The sequence below is a fragment of the Galeopterus variegatus genome, unplaced genomic scaffold (genome assembly GCF_000696425.1).
Source record: "Galeopterus variegatus unplaced genomic scaffold, G_variegatus-3.0.2 Scaffold2128, whole genome shotgun sequence".
Lineage (NCBI taxonomy): Eukaryota > Metazoa > Chordata > Mammalia > Dermoptera > Cynocephalidae > Galeopterus > Galeopterus variegatus.
In genome coordinates this window covers 226,630-243,309 of record NW_007728239.1, presented here as the reverse complement: position 1 = coordinate 243,309, position 16,680 = coordinate 226,630, and the positions used below count along the sequence as shown (strand labels likewise).

The 16,680-nt window shown below is 35.2% G+C and overlaps 1 protein-coding gene across 5 annotated transcripts in view; it reads left to right on the top strand.

Moving 5' to 3' along the window:
* CCSER2 (coiled-coil serine-rich protein 2) overlaps positions 1 to 16,680 on the top strand; it is a 208,766-nt gene that overhangs the window by 40,301 nt on the left and 151,785 nt on the right. For all 5 annotated transcript variants that reach the window (XM_008580570.1, XM_008580572.1, XM_008580573.1 and 2 more), the window contains exons 2-3: positions 9,300 to 10,755; positions 11,908 to 12,104. In XM_008580570.1, the coding sequence (XP_008578792.1) occupies positions 9,339 to 10,755; positions 11,908 to 12,104 (1,614 nt within the window). In that variant the 5' untranslated portion in view covers positions 9,300 to 9,338. The remainder of the gene's footprint in view (positions 1 to 9,299; positions 10,756 to 11,907; positions 12,105 to 16,680) is intronic.

The window sequence follows — 16,680 nt, the reverse complement described above, 5'->3', positions numbered from 1 at the left end:
GGGAACCGGTCTGTATGTGGGATCCGAACCCTCGGCGGGAGTGCCGCCGCGCTCCCGAGCGGCGCACTGTAGCAGTGCGTCACTGGGCCGGCCCCAAGAAGTAATACACTTTGAATCTGCTTTTAATAACGTTATTTATTGTTTCTAAACCACAAATTCCTTCTGAGCCTAACTTTCACAAGTTACTTTGAACCCCAACTGACAGTTGTACTTTGTACTTTGTACAACTGTACTTTGAACCCCAACTGGAGGACAAAAAAGTCAAATTGATACAATAATGGGGCTTTGTGTTGAGCTTGGTGTGCAGTTTTTAAAACATTGAAGAATCTGTAATGAGTTGCACTGTTTTAAACTGTACTTTGGTCAAAGGTGTCATTTTTGCTCATTTAATTACTATAATCGAGACTTTGAAGCAGCTTATGCCACAGATGACAGGAAAAACAGGAAAAAAGGGGATATGGGGGAAGTAGTTGAGTAACACAAGGTAAACAAACAACAAATCATTTTAAGTTACGATGTAGTCATCTGGATGTGAAAACAAGTTTTAGATGTGACTGCTTATCTCTCTGTAGTCATCAGCATTGTTGTTCAGTTAGTTGTTCTTGGACTCAGAAGTGAATTTATGCCTATTTAAATCCCTAAAATGCAGGCAATTCATACATTCTAAAAATCTATTTGAAAAACCAAAAAAAGAAAGTGAGTGGGTAGTTTCTCAGATGATAAGGTAATGGATATGGAAGAAGTTTGAAAAAGTGGCAGCTTTTTACTGTTCCTCTGCAGAACTTCCCCTTTAATTAATCCCTAGGTTTTTTGCAGTCTTTATGTTTCTCATCTAACATTAGCTATTCAGTCCCTTCCTTTGCTATTGTCCCTAGCTGTCAGTAAGCCTCTCAGAATATTACATCCCTGTGTTATGAAGGCATTCTGCATTGGTCCTGAAATCAGGTAGACTTGAACCAGAATCCTTTTCGGCAGAAAGTATTTCAGCCTTTCTGATCTTGGTTTAGCTATTTAGGGATGGGATGAAATCTACCACTTCATAATATTATGAAGATTAAGCAATTGGTAGGAACTTGCTCCTTTTTTCCCCTTCTCATCAAGTGGTGGAATCCTTTTAAAAGCAGGAAATTGTGATTTACTAGTTTATAAGAAAGGAATTTATAAATAGTTTTGAAAATTATTTCAAATGTGAAATACCAATATTGTAAATGTGATATGCTTTTAAAAATTATTCTTATAAAAACTAACTCAAAATCTCAGACATTTCCATGCCCTATACCAGGTATTCTTAGTTCAACATTAAAATAAAGCTCACAGACAGTATTAAACTGTCTCAGAGAAGATTATTAGATGATGTAGCCAGCAAGCACTTTTTCAGTTGTTAATGATTACATTTTTTTAAATACACTTAACAGGTTGTATATCAGGTAACGTGCGTGACAGATAGCATGGCTACCAAAAAGAGGCAGACCCACAATGTTTGTTTTATTTCATTTCAAAGTTATAAACAAATGTAGGAGAAAGTTTCATGAACATTTAAAGGCAGAAGGTAGCTCATCAGCAAATGAAGTGACAATATTCATAGTTAAGCAGATAGAGAAACTTTACAGTTGAGCCATCAGATTCATTTAGACTTAAGACCATAGTTCAAGATGATTATTATCATTTGTGTTGCAAATATTTGTACATTTAGAAATCGGTAAGTATTCTTGATAGGAAATAGTCCGTTCAGGTTTTAGCATTCTTCTTTTTTTTTTTAACCCCCAAATGGTAGAAACCTAAACACTTTTTATTAACAGTGTGTCTGTCTTTTGGGCTCATCTAGTGCCTCTAAGTTATAAATACTTTAAGGTGCTCTTGGGAGATAGCATGTATTACTCTCATTTTAGACAGGAAAGTGTCGAGAGCCATTCTGCTATATGGAATGGCATGGGAGCCTGAGGAGCAACACCCCTTGTTCAGCTAGGCTTGCAGGGGGATCCCATGTATGTCTCATGGCTCCATGGAATTTCCTGTTTGTTCACCTTTGGTTACTTTTTTTTTTGTCCTTTTTTTTTTTGAGACCGGCTGCACTACGCTCAGCCAGTGAGCGGGCTGAGTGCTGTGAGCGCGCTGAGTGCTGTGAGCGCACCGGTCATCCCTATATAGGATCCAAACCCGCGGCGGGAGCGCTGCTGCGCTCCCAGCACCGCATTCTCCCGAGTGCGCCACGGGCTCGGCCCCACCTTTGGTTACTTGACAAGGCTTCTCAGAATTAGAAGGCCTCACCTTTTGGCTTAGTCTGGCTTTGGGAAATTCCGAGGGCCCTGGAGTTTCTCAAAGAACATGTTAATAATACATCAAAATTAATTGGTTTATTTAAAAGGCATTGTCAGTACTAAAGGTGTTTTCGATGCATGTTCCTGGTATGGGTTGGCTTGATTTAATTTTGTTGTTGATCTTTCCCATTAGTGATGTGTGCATTGATCCATTATAGCTGTGATCATGCTCTTGTACATGTGGAATGAAGTTATTGTGTTAAAAATTCTATCCATGTCCCTTGGGGAGAGGGTGGGTCCGAGTGCAGTGGTGTTTATAACTAATTGATCTCAACCAGTAACAGATTTCTTTGTTCCTTCTCCACTCGCACTGCTTCATTTGACTCACCAGGAATATATCATTCCGGGATTGGAATGACACAGTACCTGAGAAGGGTCATCCTGGAGTCAGTTGGCAGAGATCTGAAACGCTTTGTTATAGAGACAAATAAGTAAATAGTATAATATAAGCAAGTTTTGATATTAACAGGTTTGTTTTAGGTTAGTTTATAATTTAGAATCATTTAACAGTAATAGAGATTTATTGTTATATTTTGTTATATAGAATCATGATATAAGTAATATGGTTTTAGTTGGTTAAGAATTAGCATAGTTGATATAAACATAAACATTATTAAATTGCTAAACATAAGTATAAGTAAGATTAGATAAGAATTTAGAATGTAAGTTTACGTATAAGTTAAGAAGGTTAAGAATTATAGTTCAGACTAAAAGTCTGACGCTTTAAAGCCAAGCATGCTGCTATTGTATAGTTTCCTGGCCACAAGCCACAGACTTTGGGGTGAACTATTGATGCATGAGTAGATGTTTTTGTCAGAGCATGAGTGCTTTGGAACATTTTGACCTTTCCCTTTCAATAGAAATGAAATAAGAAATGTTTTGATGAAAGATAAATCATATATAAAAGATTAAATAAAAAAATATAAGTAAAGCAAGATTCATGTGGTTGTTGTCCACACTTGCACTAGACATTTGTGGTCCACCTTTCTCTCTTTGTCTTCACCGACTCCACCTATTCAGGTCCTACGAATCCTGCAGAGCTGGACTCTGGCAGGAAAATAGAGGCATAGAGAAGTGAAAGAATAGAATGTTCTCTCCTCAGTCTACTTGCGACAGACAGGGAAATGTTAAAAGCCTTCCTGACTCACAGACTGAGTCACCAGAGGATAGAATCTTTAATATGTCTTATTTAGTGATTTGCAAAATGACCATTATATGTAATATCATTACCAGTTTTCTTATGGTTATCCTGAAAGAGTTTGTGGGTTTGGGAGTGTGTTTTGTGATAAAGACCATTATAAAAAAAGAGGAATGAAGTTATCTGGCATGGTTATTGGTACTATCTCTTTTTCTACTCATGGCAGACATTTCTGCTTGATCATGACACTATCGGGGAGTCTAGATCTGACCTCAGAATCCCTTTAAACACCTTGCTCAAGGTAGTTACTACTCTCAGTCATAGATTCACAAAACCAAGTTTTTTTCAGTCTTGATTTACTATTTATTAAGTTAGTTTGCATTAACAGATTATAACTTTACTTAAAAGTTGAGGATCTATTAAATTTGTGGGTCTATAGCAGGTCTCAAAGTATGTAGGACTTAGTTTATGCTCTCAACAGGTCTACTTTCTTATGGGTCAAAATAGACATGCACACAATTAGAAGACATGCTCAAGTGTATTATTGGTGTGAAGGGAATACAGAAGGATGTAAGATTAATTTTAACTGGAAAGGTTTGTGGATATAGTAGTGATTTTGGACTTTGAGGGTAGGTCCTTCAAGGGGATCTTTGCAACTTTAGTGAGCATAGAAAGTACAGGATGGATTTTGGGGAATGGGAAATAATACACATTGGCTTGAATGTATGGTAAAGACAGGGTGAAACCAAATAGAGATTTCAGAAGCTTGCTCCCTGTGCAATGAATTTGGGGTTTTATTTTGTTGTTCCTAGGTCCACACATGGTTTTTCATCAGTAGAATGACGGTGATCAGATTTGTGCTCTAAGAGGATAACTGTTGATGGTTTGAATAGAATTGAGATTGGAATTTAGGTAATGTAGGAATCCTTGGTAGTAGCACAGGAAGAGATAGATGAGCAGCATATGAAGTAGAATGTGGAATGAAAATGATGAATTTAGAATAAAATTTAAAGGTAAGATTAATAAATAATACATATTAAATTGAGATTGTGGTCTGGAGAAGTTGAAATGGTAATTTTTGAAGAAGTAATAACTGTTGAAATAAAAAGTCCTTTTTGTTCTTCAGACAGCTATTTTTATGTCTTTTAAGTATATTTTATGATATTAAACTTCATTAAAAAAATTTTTTTTGTTAGACTGGAATGTTAAGAGTTTTATTTTAGTGCTGAATAAATGGTTATTTTTTAAGTACAGTTTTCTAGTTAAAACTTTTTAAATTGCAAAAGTATGGGTGTATTTAAAATATTGAAACAATAATAATTTAAAGACAAAAAGAAGTCTTGTCTTCCCCTAATCCTCAGTTCCTTAATGGTCACAACTATTAACTGTTTGTTTGTTTAAACGTATGTGCACACAAACTTCTTTGTGATGTCTCTTTCTCTAGTGTTATTTTTGTAAAAATGAGATTTATTATACAATTTCTTTAAGTGGAAAAAATGAACATGTTCATTTACATGTCCCAAAGATGTAGTCTTTCTGAAGCATACAATAAGAAGCAAAAGTGTATAAACTTAAAATAATGCTTAGTAATCAGTGTTTTAGTATTCTGTCTTAGAATGATCTAGCTAGCCAATGATTATCCATAAGTTAATTCAATTTAATATTAGTGCAAGGCTTTAAGTTACCTTAAAGATCTTGGAAATTATTTTCAAGCTGACATAGTATAAAACATAATTACTGTTAAAATAAGAAGTTTGTGAAAATAATCGCTCAATTTAAACACAAATTTACATTTTCATAATCTTAAACATCGTGTATGAGTAAAGTTTACTTATTTGATCAGTAAGTCTGTTATAAGTTTCAGGAAAATGTTATTCTGGTTAAAAATATTTGCTTTTATTATACTTAACACTGATAAAAAATGAGAGGACAGAGCTGTTTTTATGAAACCAAAATTATTAAACTAGGTTTGTTTGTCAGACATTTATCTTAATTATGTGAACTTGATTCTTACTTTTCTGAGTTAGTTTCTATAAGAATAATTTTTAAAAGTATACCACATTTCAAGTATTAGAAGATCAGTTTCCTTTTTTCTGAGAATTTTGGTAATATTCAATTTATATGTGTTTATTTCTGTAAGCCAATCAGAATGGAGATACTTTAAGAGACTTTATAATCCAATTTATTAATTCTCTCTGGGGTAGAATGCATTATATACTCACAACTAGAGGTGAAGACCTTTCTGAATTATAGACACATAGTCCTGTAGACACTGAGAGAACTTTATGGCTTCCAATTCTGCAATTTTAGCCATGGATAAAGAGGAAACACAAAACCTCACCTTTCCAAATATCAAAGAGCTATTCTCTTTCCTGGTGGGCATGAAATTCCGATTGATTTGAGCTCAAAATAGATAGACAAAAGAGATAATACTCCTTTTTCTTTCATCCAACAGAGAATAGATTTGTTTAAACCACTAATTTGCTCACAGAGATCACTAAATGGCAGTCCAAAAAATCCAGTTCCCAGTCATTATTATCACTACTGGGGAATAACTTATTGATCATAAATAAACTAAAAACAAAAACAAAATGCAAAGTTGGTAAAGAAGAAAATTAAAATAAAAAGAGCAAAGTTCTGTTAATAGTTTTGATTTAGTCCTGGAAGACAAGACAAGACATATCTGAGCTAAAGCTGCCCATGAGTTATACTGCTTTGACAAAGTAATTCCCTAGTTTGTCAGGTGAATCCACTGGGTATCTTTGTAGGACTGCCAAAACTATTAAAGGATAAATTTTAGAAGAAGATAAAATCATGATTCTCATTTAGATATAAAATGAACACATGTGAAAGGTTTTATTATCTCATTATTAAGGCTGGAGTCAGATGTTACAGCTGGTTCAAAGGAAAATGGTAAGAACAGAGACATTGATAGATCAGGAATATCAAAGAGAATTTTCAAAGAAATGAAAAGCTGGCTTCTTCCTGAGTGGTGGAGGGAAGTCAGTTGAACCTCGGCTGGACAGAATTTATTTGCATGTCTGTAGACAAGATTTGTATTACATTAGTTTTCTACGTGTTAACGTTTGTTTTTACAGAGTTATGAAATAGCCCAGTGACAATTTCTGTAGGGTTAATTTCTTGTCAGAAGCTCTAGCATTTCTTTGGAAAGATATCTGGTACTTTCTTTTGTTTATTGCAAGTCTTAATATTTTCTTTTACAAGGTGATTTTTTTTTTTTTCCTGCTTGTGTTACTGGAAATTATTTCTTTATCCTTGGTATTTCATTTACTTAACCAGGATGTGTATTTAGATCTGTGATTCGGTTATATTTTCCTTCCCTTCTATGGACTTTTTTCTTCTTTATTTTAGGGATATTTTCTATTATGTCCCCCTGCTTTTCTCTTCCATTTGTTTAGTTATTCTACTTCAGGGATACTAATTATCTCTCTGTTCAATCTTTGTCCTTCGTTTTCTATCTAATTGCTTTGATATTGTTGTCTTTTTTTCTCAATACTCTGATTATTTAAAGATTTTTTTCCATGCCAGTAGTTTGATTTTCAGTCTTTGGTTCTTTTTCTTTCTTTTTTTCAAATTCTGTGTTCTTAATTGGTTTCCTTAGCTCTGTAACCTTCCTTTCAACTTAACTATTCTGTCTTTTCATCTTTGAGCTTTTGTTTTATTAGATATATGTTCCTTATTAGGTTGTTCTCTGTTACAAAAGAAGGGATTTCCTTCTTTTCCTTGTTTTCTTTCAGACTGGATTCTTCCTTTGTTTTGTGTGCTATATTCATTGTCTTCTCTTCTTTCCACCTCCTTGTTTATACAGTTACAAGTCCATTTCTCTTTATCTTGCTCAGGCTTAATTTGTATAACTAGGTTAAGGCTTTGCTTTTGTCCTGATACAATGCTGGTAATTCCCCCTAAAGCCTTTCCCATCTTAGCTGTCTCTTCCTTTGACAGCACTCCCTCAGTACCCATTTTGAGAAGTGTATGTTTTTCTCTGTCTTCTTTTCTGTAGTTGAAGGGCATGAGGTGGTATTGGTGGGAGAGCTTTTCTGGGACCCCAGGCTTTTTTCTCTTTAGGTTGTGTTAAGTGTTTTGCATTAGCCTCACTACATTCCCCTGATGGTGTAGTACATTTCTGTGGGATTCAGACCCTTCCTGCAACTCAGCATAGTGCCTTGGAAGCAGGCAGATTTTGGTGACTACTCTTGCCTCTGCCAAGGTTTCGAAGTTTCTGTGCTCAAGATGTATTTTCTGGTCTTTTCTAATTGGATCTTTCTTTCCAAATCAGAGGATGTTTATTAAAATTTACAAGTTTTTTTAAGTTTTCTTAGCTCACCTATTTTTCTCATTACTGCTTCCTGGCAGTGTAATCAGGCTAGGAGCCGTACCGTACTGTATGGAATCTTTTTCTGTTCACTAGTTTTAAAATTTATATGTTCTTAGTTCAAACTTTTTCTTGTTTAACGGCAGCTGATAGGTTTTTGGATAAAAAAGTATACACATACATATATTCTGACCCTTTTATTAGTTTTGGGGACAGGACATTCTGTAATTCTGTTTCACCCCAATATCTTTGTCTGCATGATTTTCTAAATATTTACTTTTGACGTAATATCATATATTCTGACCCTTTTATTAGTTTTGGGGACAGGACATTCTGTAATTCTGTTTCACCCCAGCATCTTTGTCTGCATGATTTTCTAAATATTTACTTTTGACGTAATATTACTTTTGTTCTCTAGAAACTAATTCTTAGGCCATGGTTGACTTGGAATCAGTTTTTATTTTTAAATTAAAAATATTAACAAATTAAAGACAATGTCATAAGATACATAAATAAGAAATCAGACTCTAGGACATATATTTTTCTTTTATTTGCATTTTGTCCTTGTTTGTGTTTTTACAGACTTTTTATATAATTACAGTGATAATATAGTGACCATATTATATTTGTTAATGTTAGGACATTTTTATTTTTTTATTTTATTTAAAAAAATTTTATTTTTTTGGCAGCTGGCTGAGGACAAGCATTTTAATATTTCCATTTTATCTTTATAATCTTATCACATGACATGTCATAATTTATTAAACAATTACTCAAAAAGAGGACACTAGTTGTTACTAGTGTTGTGCTCTTGTGTATGCATTGATCCTTCTTGTATTTGTAGTGTTGTATTATTTTTAAAATAAATTTGAGGGATTGAGATTAATAGATGAAGCAACTTTATTAACACTTGTAGTTCTCACTCTGATACTAACAGTAGTGTCTGTTTATATACTAGATGGAAATTCTTTTGGGATAGTTACTTAAAATGACAACTGTAATAACTCAACCCTTAATCCGGAAGAGTTTTTTTTTTTTGGTACTATTTTATTCTTTACTTACATTCTTCCCGTGACTTTAGTAATTAAGGTTTTAAAAACGTGTTCCAGTTTTTGTAAGATCATGTGTATTTTTAAAAAACAAATCACATGTTCTTATTTTTAAAGGAAGGAATATTACCCAAAGTGAGAAAAATTATTTGGATTGGAAATTGGAAGATGTATTGTAGAAGTATTATTTTTCTGTACACAAATTTGGTAGTCTAATTTTATTATTTCTGGATTTTGTTGTCGTTATCTGTAGCCCAAGTTTATAAAAGTGTTTATAAAAATGTTCTTTATTTTCTTTCAGCATAAAGTTAGTAATTAGTACATTTAATAATTTAATATTTGTTAAGAGTTTTATGAGAATTATGAGTTGCTTTTGGGCTTTTCTGCATTCATATTATGTAATAATCTATGTAATTATCCTTGTTTAAGTATGTTTAATCTACCTTTTTTTTTCTCCTCAGACTCTGTCAAATTTTAAGAACAAATGCACCTTATAGCTCATGGAAGAAAAAACACAAATCAAGACATTTTTGGGCTCCAAGTTGCCAAAATATGGAACAAAATCTGTGCGAAGTACACTGCAGCCGATGCCAAATGGGACTCCTGTTAATCTATTAGGAACTTCCAAGAGTAGTAACTTTAAAAGTTACATAAAAAATAATGGCTCTGATTGTCCACCATCCCATTCATTGAATTGGAGAAAAGTAAATAAATACCAATTTATCGCACAAAATGCTGAAGAGCCTAACAGTACTCAAAATCCACACGATAAATTAATTGATCCTGGAAAACATGCTTCTACTCAAGTAATGTTTGATAAAAATGGGATAAAAGGAGGTTTGAAAAGTGTTTCTGTATTCACATCAAAGTTAGCAAAGCCATCCACTATGTTTGTGTCATCTACAGAGGAGTTAAACCAAAAGTCTTTTTCTGGACCATCTAATTTTGGTAAATTCACTAAAGGCACATTATTAGGAAGGACTTCATATTCTTCAGTCAGTGCTCCAAAATCGCAGTTGAATGGATTTTATGGAAATCGATCTGTTGGTAGCATACAAAGGCCTAGAGCAAACTCCTGTGCCACCAGAAGCAGTTCTGGAGAAAGCTTAGCACAATCTCCAGACAATATTAAATCTATTACTTGTGAAAAAATGGTAAGGTCACAAAGTTTTTCACATTCCATTCAGAATTCATTCCTTCCGCCTTCATCTATAACCAGATCACATTCCTTCAACAGAGCCGTAGATCTTACAAAGCCTTATCAGAACCAACAGCTACCCATTAGAGTGCCTCTACGGTCAGGTATGCTAACAAGAAATTCTCAGCAGTTAGAAGTACTCAATGGGAATGAACATTTGGGGTGTGGATTTAGTAGGCCTTTTGCTGCTGGTGGAAAGAAGCTGGCTTTACCAAATGGCCCAGGTGTAACTTCCACTTTGGGTTATAGGATGGTTCATTCCTCTTTGCTGAAATCTAGCCGACCTCCATTTTCTGGGACAATCACAGTTGATAGTAATAAAAATTCACCTGCTGACACACGTATAGAGGAAGATGCTACAGTTTTGGCTAAACACAGAGTTACAAATAAGGACCAAGAACTAATTGAAAATGAAAGCTATAGAGCAGAAAACGACCAGACCATGAAGCATGATGCTAAAATTAGATATCTGAGTGATGATGTAGATGACATTTCCTTGTCTTCTTTGTCATCTTCTGATAAGAATGATTTAAGTGAAGACTTTAGTGATGATTTTATAGATATAGAAGACTCTAACAGAACGAGAATAACTCCAGAGGAGATTTCTCTCAAAGAAGAAAAGCATGAAAATGTACCACCAAAGGATGTATTTGATGCCCCCAAGGAAAATGAAAAATCCTTCAGTAAAACTGATGAATGGATAGATATAAGTGTCTCTGGTAAATATTAATATCCTTAAGTTTATTTGCTTTCTCCTAGATAATAGAACCAAACTCACATTTAGGATTATCTTCTGGTAAATTCCAAGATACTATCAGTTTCACAGAGAGATGGATCTAGATACAGTAGGAGTGGGCAACATTTATCTTCCTAGCTTTTGTTCCCTATCCTGTTTTTCACCCTATCTAAAACAATAGCAATAAAAATACTCTTAATCTTTGCTCTTCTTTGGCTGTCAGACACAGGCCTGTTTCTACTTAGTATGTGCAGTGTGTCCAAATGGTTTATTTTCCCACTTCTCCCCACCAGTGGCATACTGTTAAACAAACTGTCACTTCCCTTAGTGTAGCAGCAGATCAATGATATTTGTTAAGAGTAAAGTCGTACGAGAAGAGTAAATGAGACAATATAGTTTATGTCCAATCTAATGGATTTCATATCCTAGGAAATTTTTCTTATTTAGCAATCTTTATAGTTATACTTCCAGAGGAGCTTTATATATTATTATTTTAAGTGAAGGAAGTGAGAATGGCATGTGAAACATTTTCTCTTATAGTTGGTTATCCTGGCACTAAATGCTGGAGAAAATATATTTTTGTGCCCATATAGCTTGAAGAAAGAACAAACTGAAGAGTCTGGGTATGGGCACATGGTCTAATCAATGGACTAGGTTATGCCTAGAGGTGCACCTAAACCTTTGATTGTCAGCAGGTGTTCTAAAAGTGACTGCTAGAACAAGTTTTTCTTTTCTTATAAGGACGTAACTATGAGGTTAAATAATGTACCCAGAGGAAAGGAGTTTCCTGGATAGTGGTTAAAAGTAAGTACCTTGGGAAATATTAAAGGAATGTGAGTCTTTATTTACATTTTTAGAAATGTTGAAGAAGTGAAAAATGGCTAAATGAATTTTCTTTTTGCATATTGGAAAACATTTCAGTAGCTTATTTTGAAGATTTTGCCTCCTGATTTTTTTTTATCGTTTAAGATTTAGAGAATGCTACAGCTATGAATGCTACAGCTATGAATGCTTTTTTGGGCCAACTTTTTGGTATAATATATCAAATTATTAGAGCTTATACTTTTAGAATATGGAATATAATCATATTTTTGTAAATTGATAATTTTTCTCTCTCTTTTTAAATCATTTCAAGACAGGAGTGAATGTACAAAACATACTTCTGGGAATAACTTGATTTCACCAGATACAGATTACAGAGCTGGTTCTTCATTTGAACTTTCTCCATCTGATAGCTCTGATGGAACATACATGTGGGATGAAGAGGGCTTGGAACCCATTGGAAATGTCCATCCGGTTGGGAGCTATGAGTCCTCCGAAATGAACAGCATAGTATGTATGGATTTATATACCCTTTTGGAATATTTTGTTTACCTTACTATAGAGAAACGTGTGATATTGATTGAAATTTTTTAACTTTATGAATTAACTTTCCTAGTTGGAGAAATGAGAGTTCATGTCTGTTAAGGGCCTGTAGAATAGCTGACCTTAATATATAATAAAGTGTGGAGAATAGGTGACATTTGACTTAAACATACTCATACACATATATTCATCATACATTACATAGAAGCATATGTACATACTCTGTATTGGTCAGGCTTAGCTAGGTCAGTGGTTCTCCAAGAGAAGGAGGAAGGCAATGTCTGGAAACATTTTTGGTTGTCACATTGAAGAGTGTGATTTGGTATCTAGTAGATAGAGGCCAGGGATGCTGCTTAGTATGCTACAATGCATAGGACATTGCCCACAACAATGAGTTATCTAGCCTAAGATGGCAGTAGTTCTACTCTTGAGAAATCCTGGGCTAGACTGTGCTGAGGTAACATTCAAGAGCCAACTTCAATTGCTTGACACAATAAAAGTTTATTTTTTACTCTTAGAAAGTCTCTCTAAGGCAGCCATCTTTAGTGATCTAAGTTGCTTTGATCATGGGGCTTGGCTATCTTTTGAGGCCCCTTCTTGTCACTGTGGCAAAGGAAGAGAATGCCGGAGGGTCTCACACATGCATATACTTGCTTTGGCCTGCAAGTGGCATGTGGCGCTTCCACTGACAACCCGTTGACCAGAACTAATCAGACGGTCCCAGGTAAGTGCTAAGGGAACAGGAAGTGTAATTTTCCCATGTGCCTGGAAGGTTAGGGAACCAGGTATGGGTGAGTGCTAGAAGATTTAGTATGTATTTATACACGCATATTTTTTTTTTCCTTTTTGTCTTTTTTTTGTGACCGGTAACGGAATCGCAACCCTTGGTGTCGCGCCCGTACCACGACCAGCAACAGGATCGCAACCCTTGGTGTCGTGCCCACACCACGCTCAGCCAGTGAGCGGACTGGTCTCTATATGGGATCCAAACCCTTGGCGGGAGCGCCGCACTCTACTGAGTGCGCCACCGGGCCGGCCCTATACACGCATATTTTAAGAAACATTGCAAGTAATGTAGATAATATGCCATATGAGTAAAGTGTAATTGATGTATTTAAAGTGACTCACTGTAATTATTTGTATATAAAATACAATTTTCCAGTGGTTGTATGGAAAAATTGGTAGTCTTTGTGGATATATTAAGTTCCAAGTGGATTTCAGGCAATGTGATTTTTCTATACTCACGTAAACCCATGACTTGGAAAAAATAAACATTGTTACCAGAGGCTTGTAAGTTGCACAGACATAGAGAGGACACACATTTAATTTAGAGAATCTTCCTCTCATTAGATAAAGGAGGTTCAGGAAAGATTACTGTTTAGGACCTTATGTGCTTTCTTACTGGGACTTTTAAAAATCAATATGATTGAAGTGCAAGTGAACATTGTGTCCAGAAGGTGGCAGCAATAAGCCACGTAGTACCTGACATTTTTCAGAGGTTCACTATCTTCAGTTCACTGTTCCTCTAACTGATGACAAAATAGTCTTAAGAGTTCAGAATGCATCCGGATTGACCGTTAGTCCTTAAGATCCACGAGTTTCCTTCTTGATCAGTAGGCTGTGTAAATGGGATGGAAAGTAACAAAAGTGCTTATTCTGTGCTTTGGAGCAAGATAGTGTCTCTATGTCTTTGTCATCTGATATAAGGGGAAGACAGAAAGTCTGAAAAAGGATGGAGAATTGAGGGTAAAAGTTGAAGAGTGGGTTGAGATCTACTGTGATTGTGGACTTATCATTTTTACTCTGAAGTTATGTCAGTTTTTTTGCCTTGTATATTTTAAGCTTACTATGTTAGGTGTGTACTTGTTTGTAATTGTTTTTTTGGTGAGTTGGATTTTTGGTCATTATTTTAGTGATCTTCTTTAACCTTATTATGCCTTTTGTTTTAAGACTTTTTTTTTTCATTAGTATACTCTATTAGTATGCTATTGCCTGTATACTTTACCAGTTTTATTTATTTTCCCTCCTTTTTACAATCAGTGTTTTTGATATATAGCAGATAGGTTATTTAAAAAAAATTCAGGGCTGGCCCGGTGGCGCACTGAAGAGTGCGCCGCTTGGGAGCGCGGCGGTGCTCCTGCTGAGGGTTTGGATCCCACATACAGACCGGTTCCCGCTCACTGGCTGAGCGTGGTGCGGGCGCAACACTGAGGGTTGCGATCCCGTTGCCGGTCCCCGGTACGGATGCGACACAGAGGGTTGCGATCCCGTTACCGGTCAGTAAAAAAGACAAAAAGACAAAAAAAAAAAAAAAAAAAAAATTCAATTTGTCTGTTTCTTTTAACCAGTGAGTTTAGACCATCTATGTTTGCATTTATTGATATGCAGTACTTGGACTCCTCTCAGCCATCTTACTATTTTTGTTAAAATTGTTTTTTTTTTTTTTTTTTGGTTTTCCTTTTTCTTTCTTTTCCTGAAGTAGTTCAAATTGATATCTCAAACCTAACCCAAAAAGAACTTTAGCATGTTCTCACTTTTTTTGATCTTTACGTCAATGCTTATTCCAGTCCAGGTTAAGATAAGGAGGTTTCACTAGAATGTTCATCACCTGTGTCACTACTAACACAGCTTAGCTCAACCCAGTGTTTAGTTGAGCTGACATTGTTTTCATAGCAAGGCTTTCTCTTTGAAGGAAGCAGTGTGTTGATTTACAGTACGGAGCAAGCTCCTTGTATTGTCAGGGACCTCAACAAATAGTTTGTCGACTGACTACTTTGCATAACACTGGCCTAAAATCCTTCCCATTTATGTGTTTAAATGCTACCTACCAGTATTTTTTTTGAGGTATGACTTACATACAGTACAAACACACAAGTCTTCTGCAAACAGCCCTGGGAATTTTGAGAAATGTATATATTTGTTTGATGGTCATCCAGATTAAGGTATAGTATATTTCCATCACCCCAGAATGTTACCTTCCTGTTCCCTTCCATCTTTCTCTCACTCTGCAGAGGTGCAACTACTATTGATTTTTATCACTATAGATTCATTTTGTTACAAAGCAATGGGTTTGCTGCCTGATGTGCATAGAAAGCCAAATTCTGACAGTGGCTTTTGTGAGACTCAGAAAGCTTTATTGCAGGATGGACCAGTGAGGAGACAGGATGCAAGCTCACGTCTGTCTCCCTCATCCAGGGTCTGGGCATGTTTTTTAGGAGTTGGGGAGCAAGGAAAAGAATAAGTATCAAGTTGGCAGAGTTTGACTGGTGAGGCTTGGTGAAATCCTGGTCTCCCTTTCTTTTAGGTCCCTCCTGCAACCATTTACGGTATCGTTTCCTTCTAATTGTGGTCCTCATTTCCTGGTCCCTTTCTTATGGTTCCACTTGTAGTTGTTCTGTTAGCAGAACAAGGATCATTGGAAGGTCATCTGGGGCAGACGTGGAAGCAGTGATGCATGCACTTTGTAAAATATCTCATTCAAGTAGGTTAGAATAAGGAAACATGCCAGTACATACCGGTTCAAACTGGTTTCAGTTTCACCTGTTTTTGAATTCTATATAAATGGCATAATAAAGGTGTACTATTTTATGTCTGGCTTCTTTTCATTAGTATTACATATTTGTCAGTTGCAGTGTGTTCATTCTTCTTGTATCATATTCCTTTGTGTGAATATACCACAACTTATTTAATGCTGTTGGAGGTCATTTAGGTTGTTTCCAGTTTTGGCTATTGTGAATTATGTTGTGAAGATTTTGCTGTATTTTTTTTGTGAGCATTTATTTTTTTTTGTGAACATTTATCCATTTCTTTCACATTATTCTGTGTATCCTTCACTGTGTGGGTTGCCTTTTAAATCTCTCAATAGTCTTTTGATGATACAATTTATCTACCAATTTTAATATTGTCTAATTTACCATTTTTTCGTTTGTAACCACTTGTTTGTGAAATCTTTGTCTACCCTAAAGTCATGAAGATATGTTTCAGTGTTTTCTTCTAAATGCTTTGTTTATTTATCTGTTTATTTTTAACCTTTTACATTTAGGTCTACAGTCCATCTGGAATTTATTTTTGTGTATTTTGTGAGATTAGTTTTTTTCTTTTTTGGAAAAAGTCATCATTCCTCGACTTTACTGTGGGGTCATCTTTGTCCCAATTCAGTGACTGCATACATAAATATTTCTTGAGTTTCTTTTAGTTCATTGGTCTGCCTACCCTGTATCAATACTACACTGTTTTAATTATTGTAGTATTAAAATAAGTTTTTATGGGTTGTCTGGTTAGTTGAGCTGGTTAGTGTGCTGCCTTGTAGGCCAAGATCAAGGGTTTGGATTCCCATATGGGCTAGCTGCTAAAAAAAAAAAAGAAAAAAGAAAAAAAGTTTTCCTGTCTGGTAGTATAAGTCTCCCAGCTTTGTTCTTTTCCAAGATTTCCAAAGCTCTTAGTCTTTTTTTTATCCCATTTAAATATTAGAATGAGGTTTTCAATTTCTGTAAAGGATTTGGACCTGCAAGGATTTTGTACAGGATTGCATTGAATTTATAGA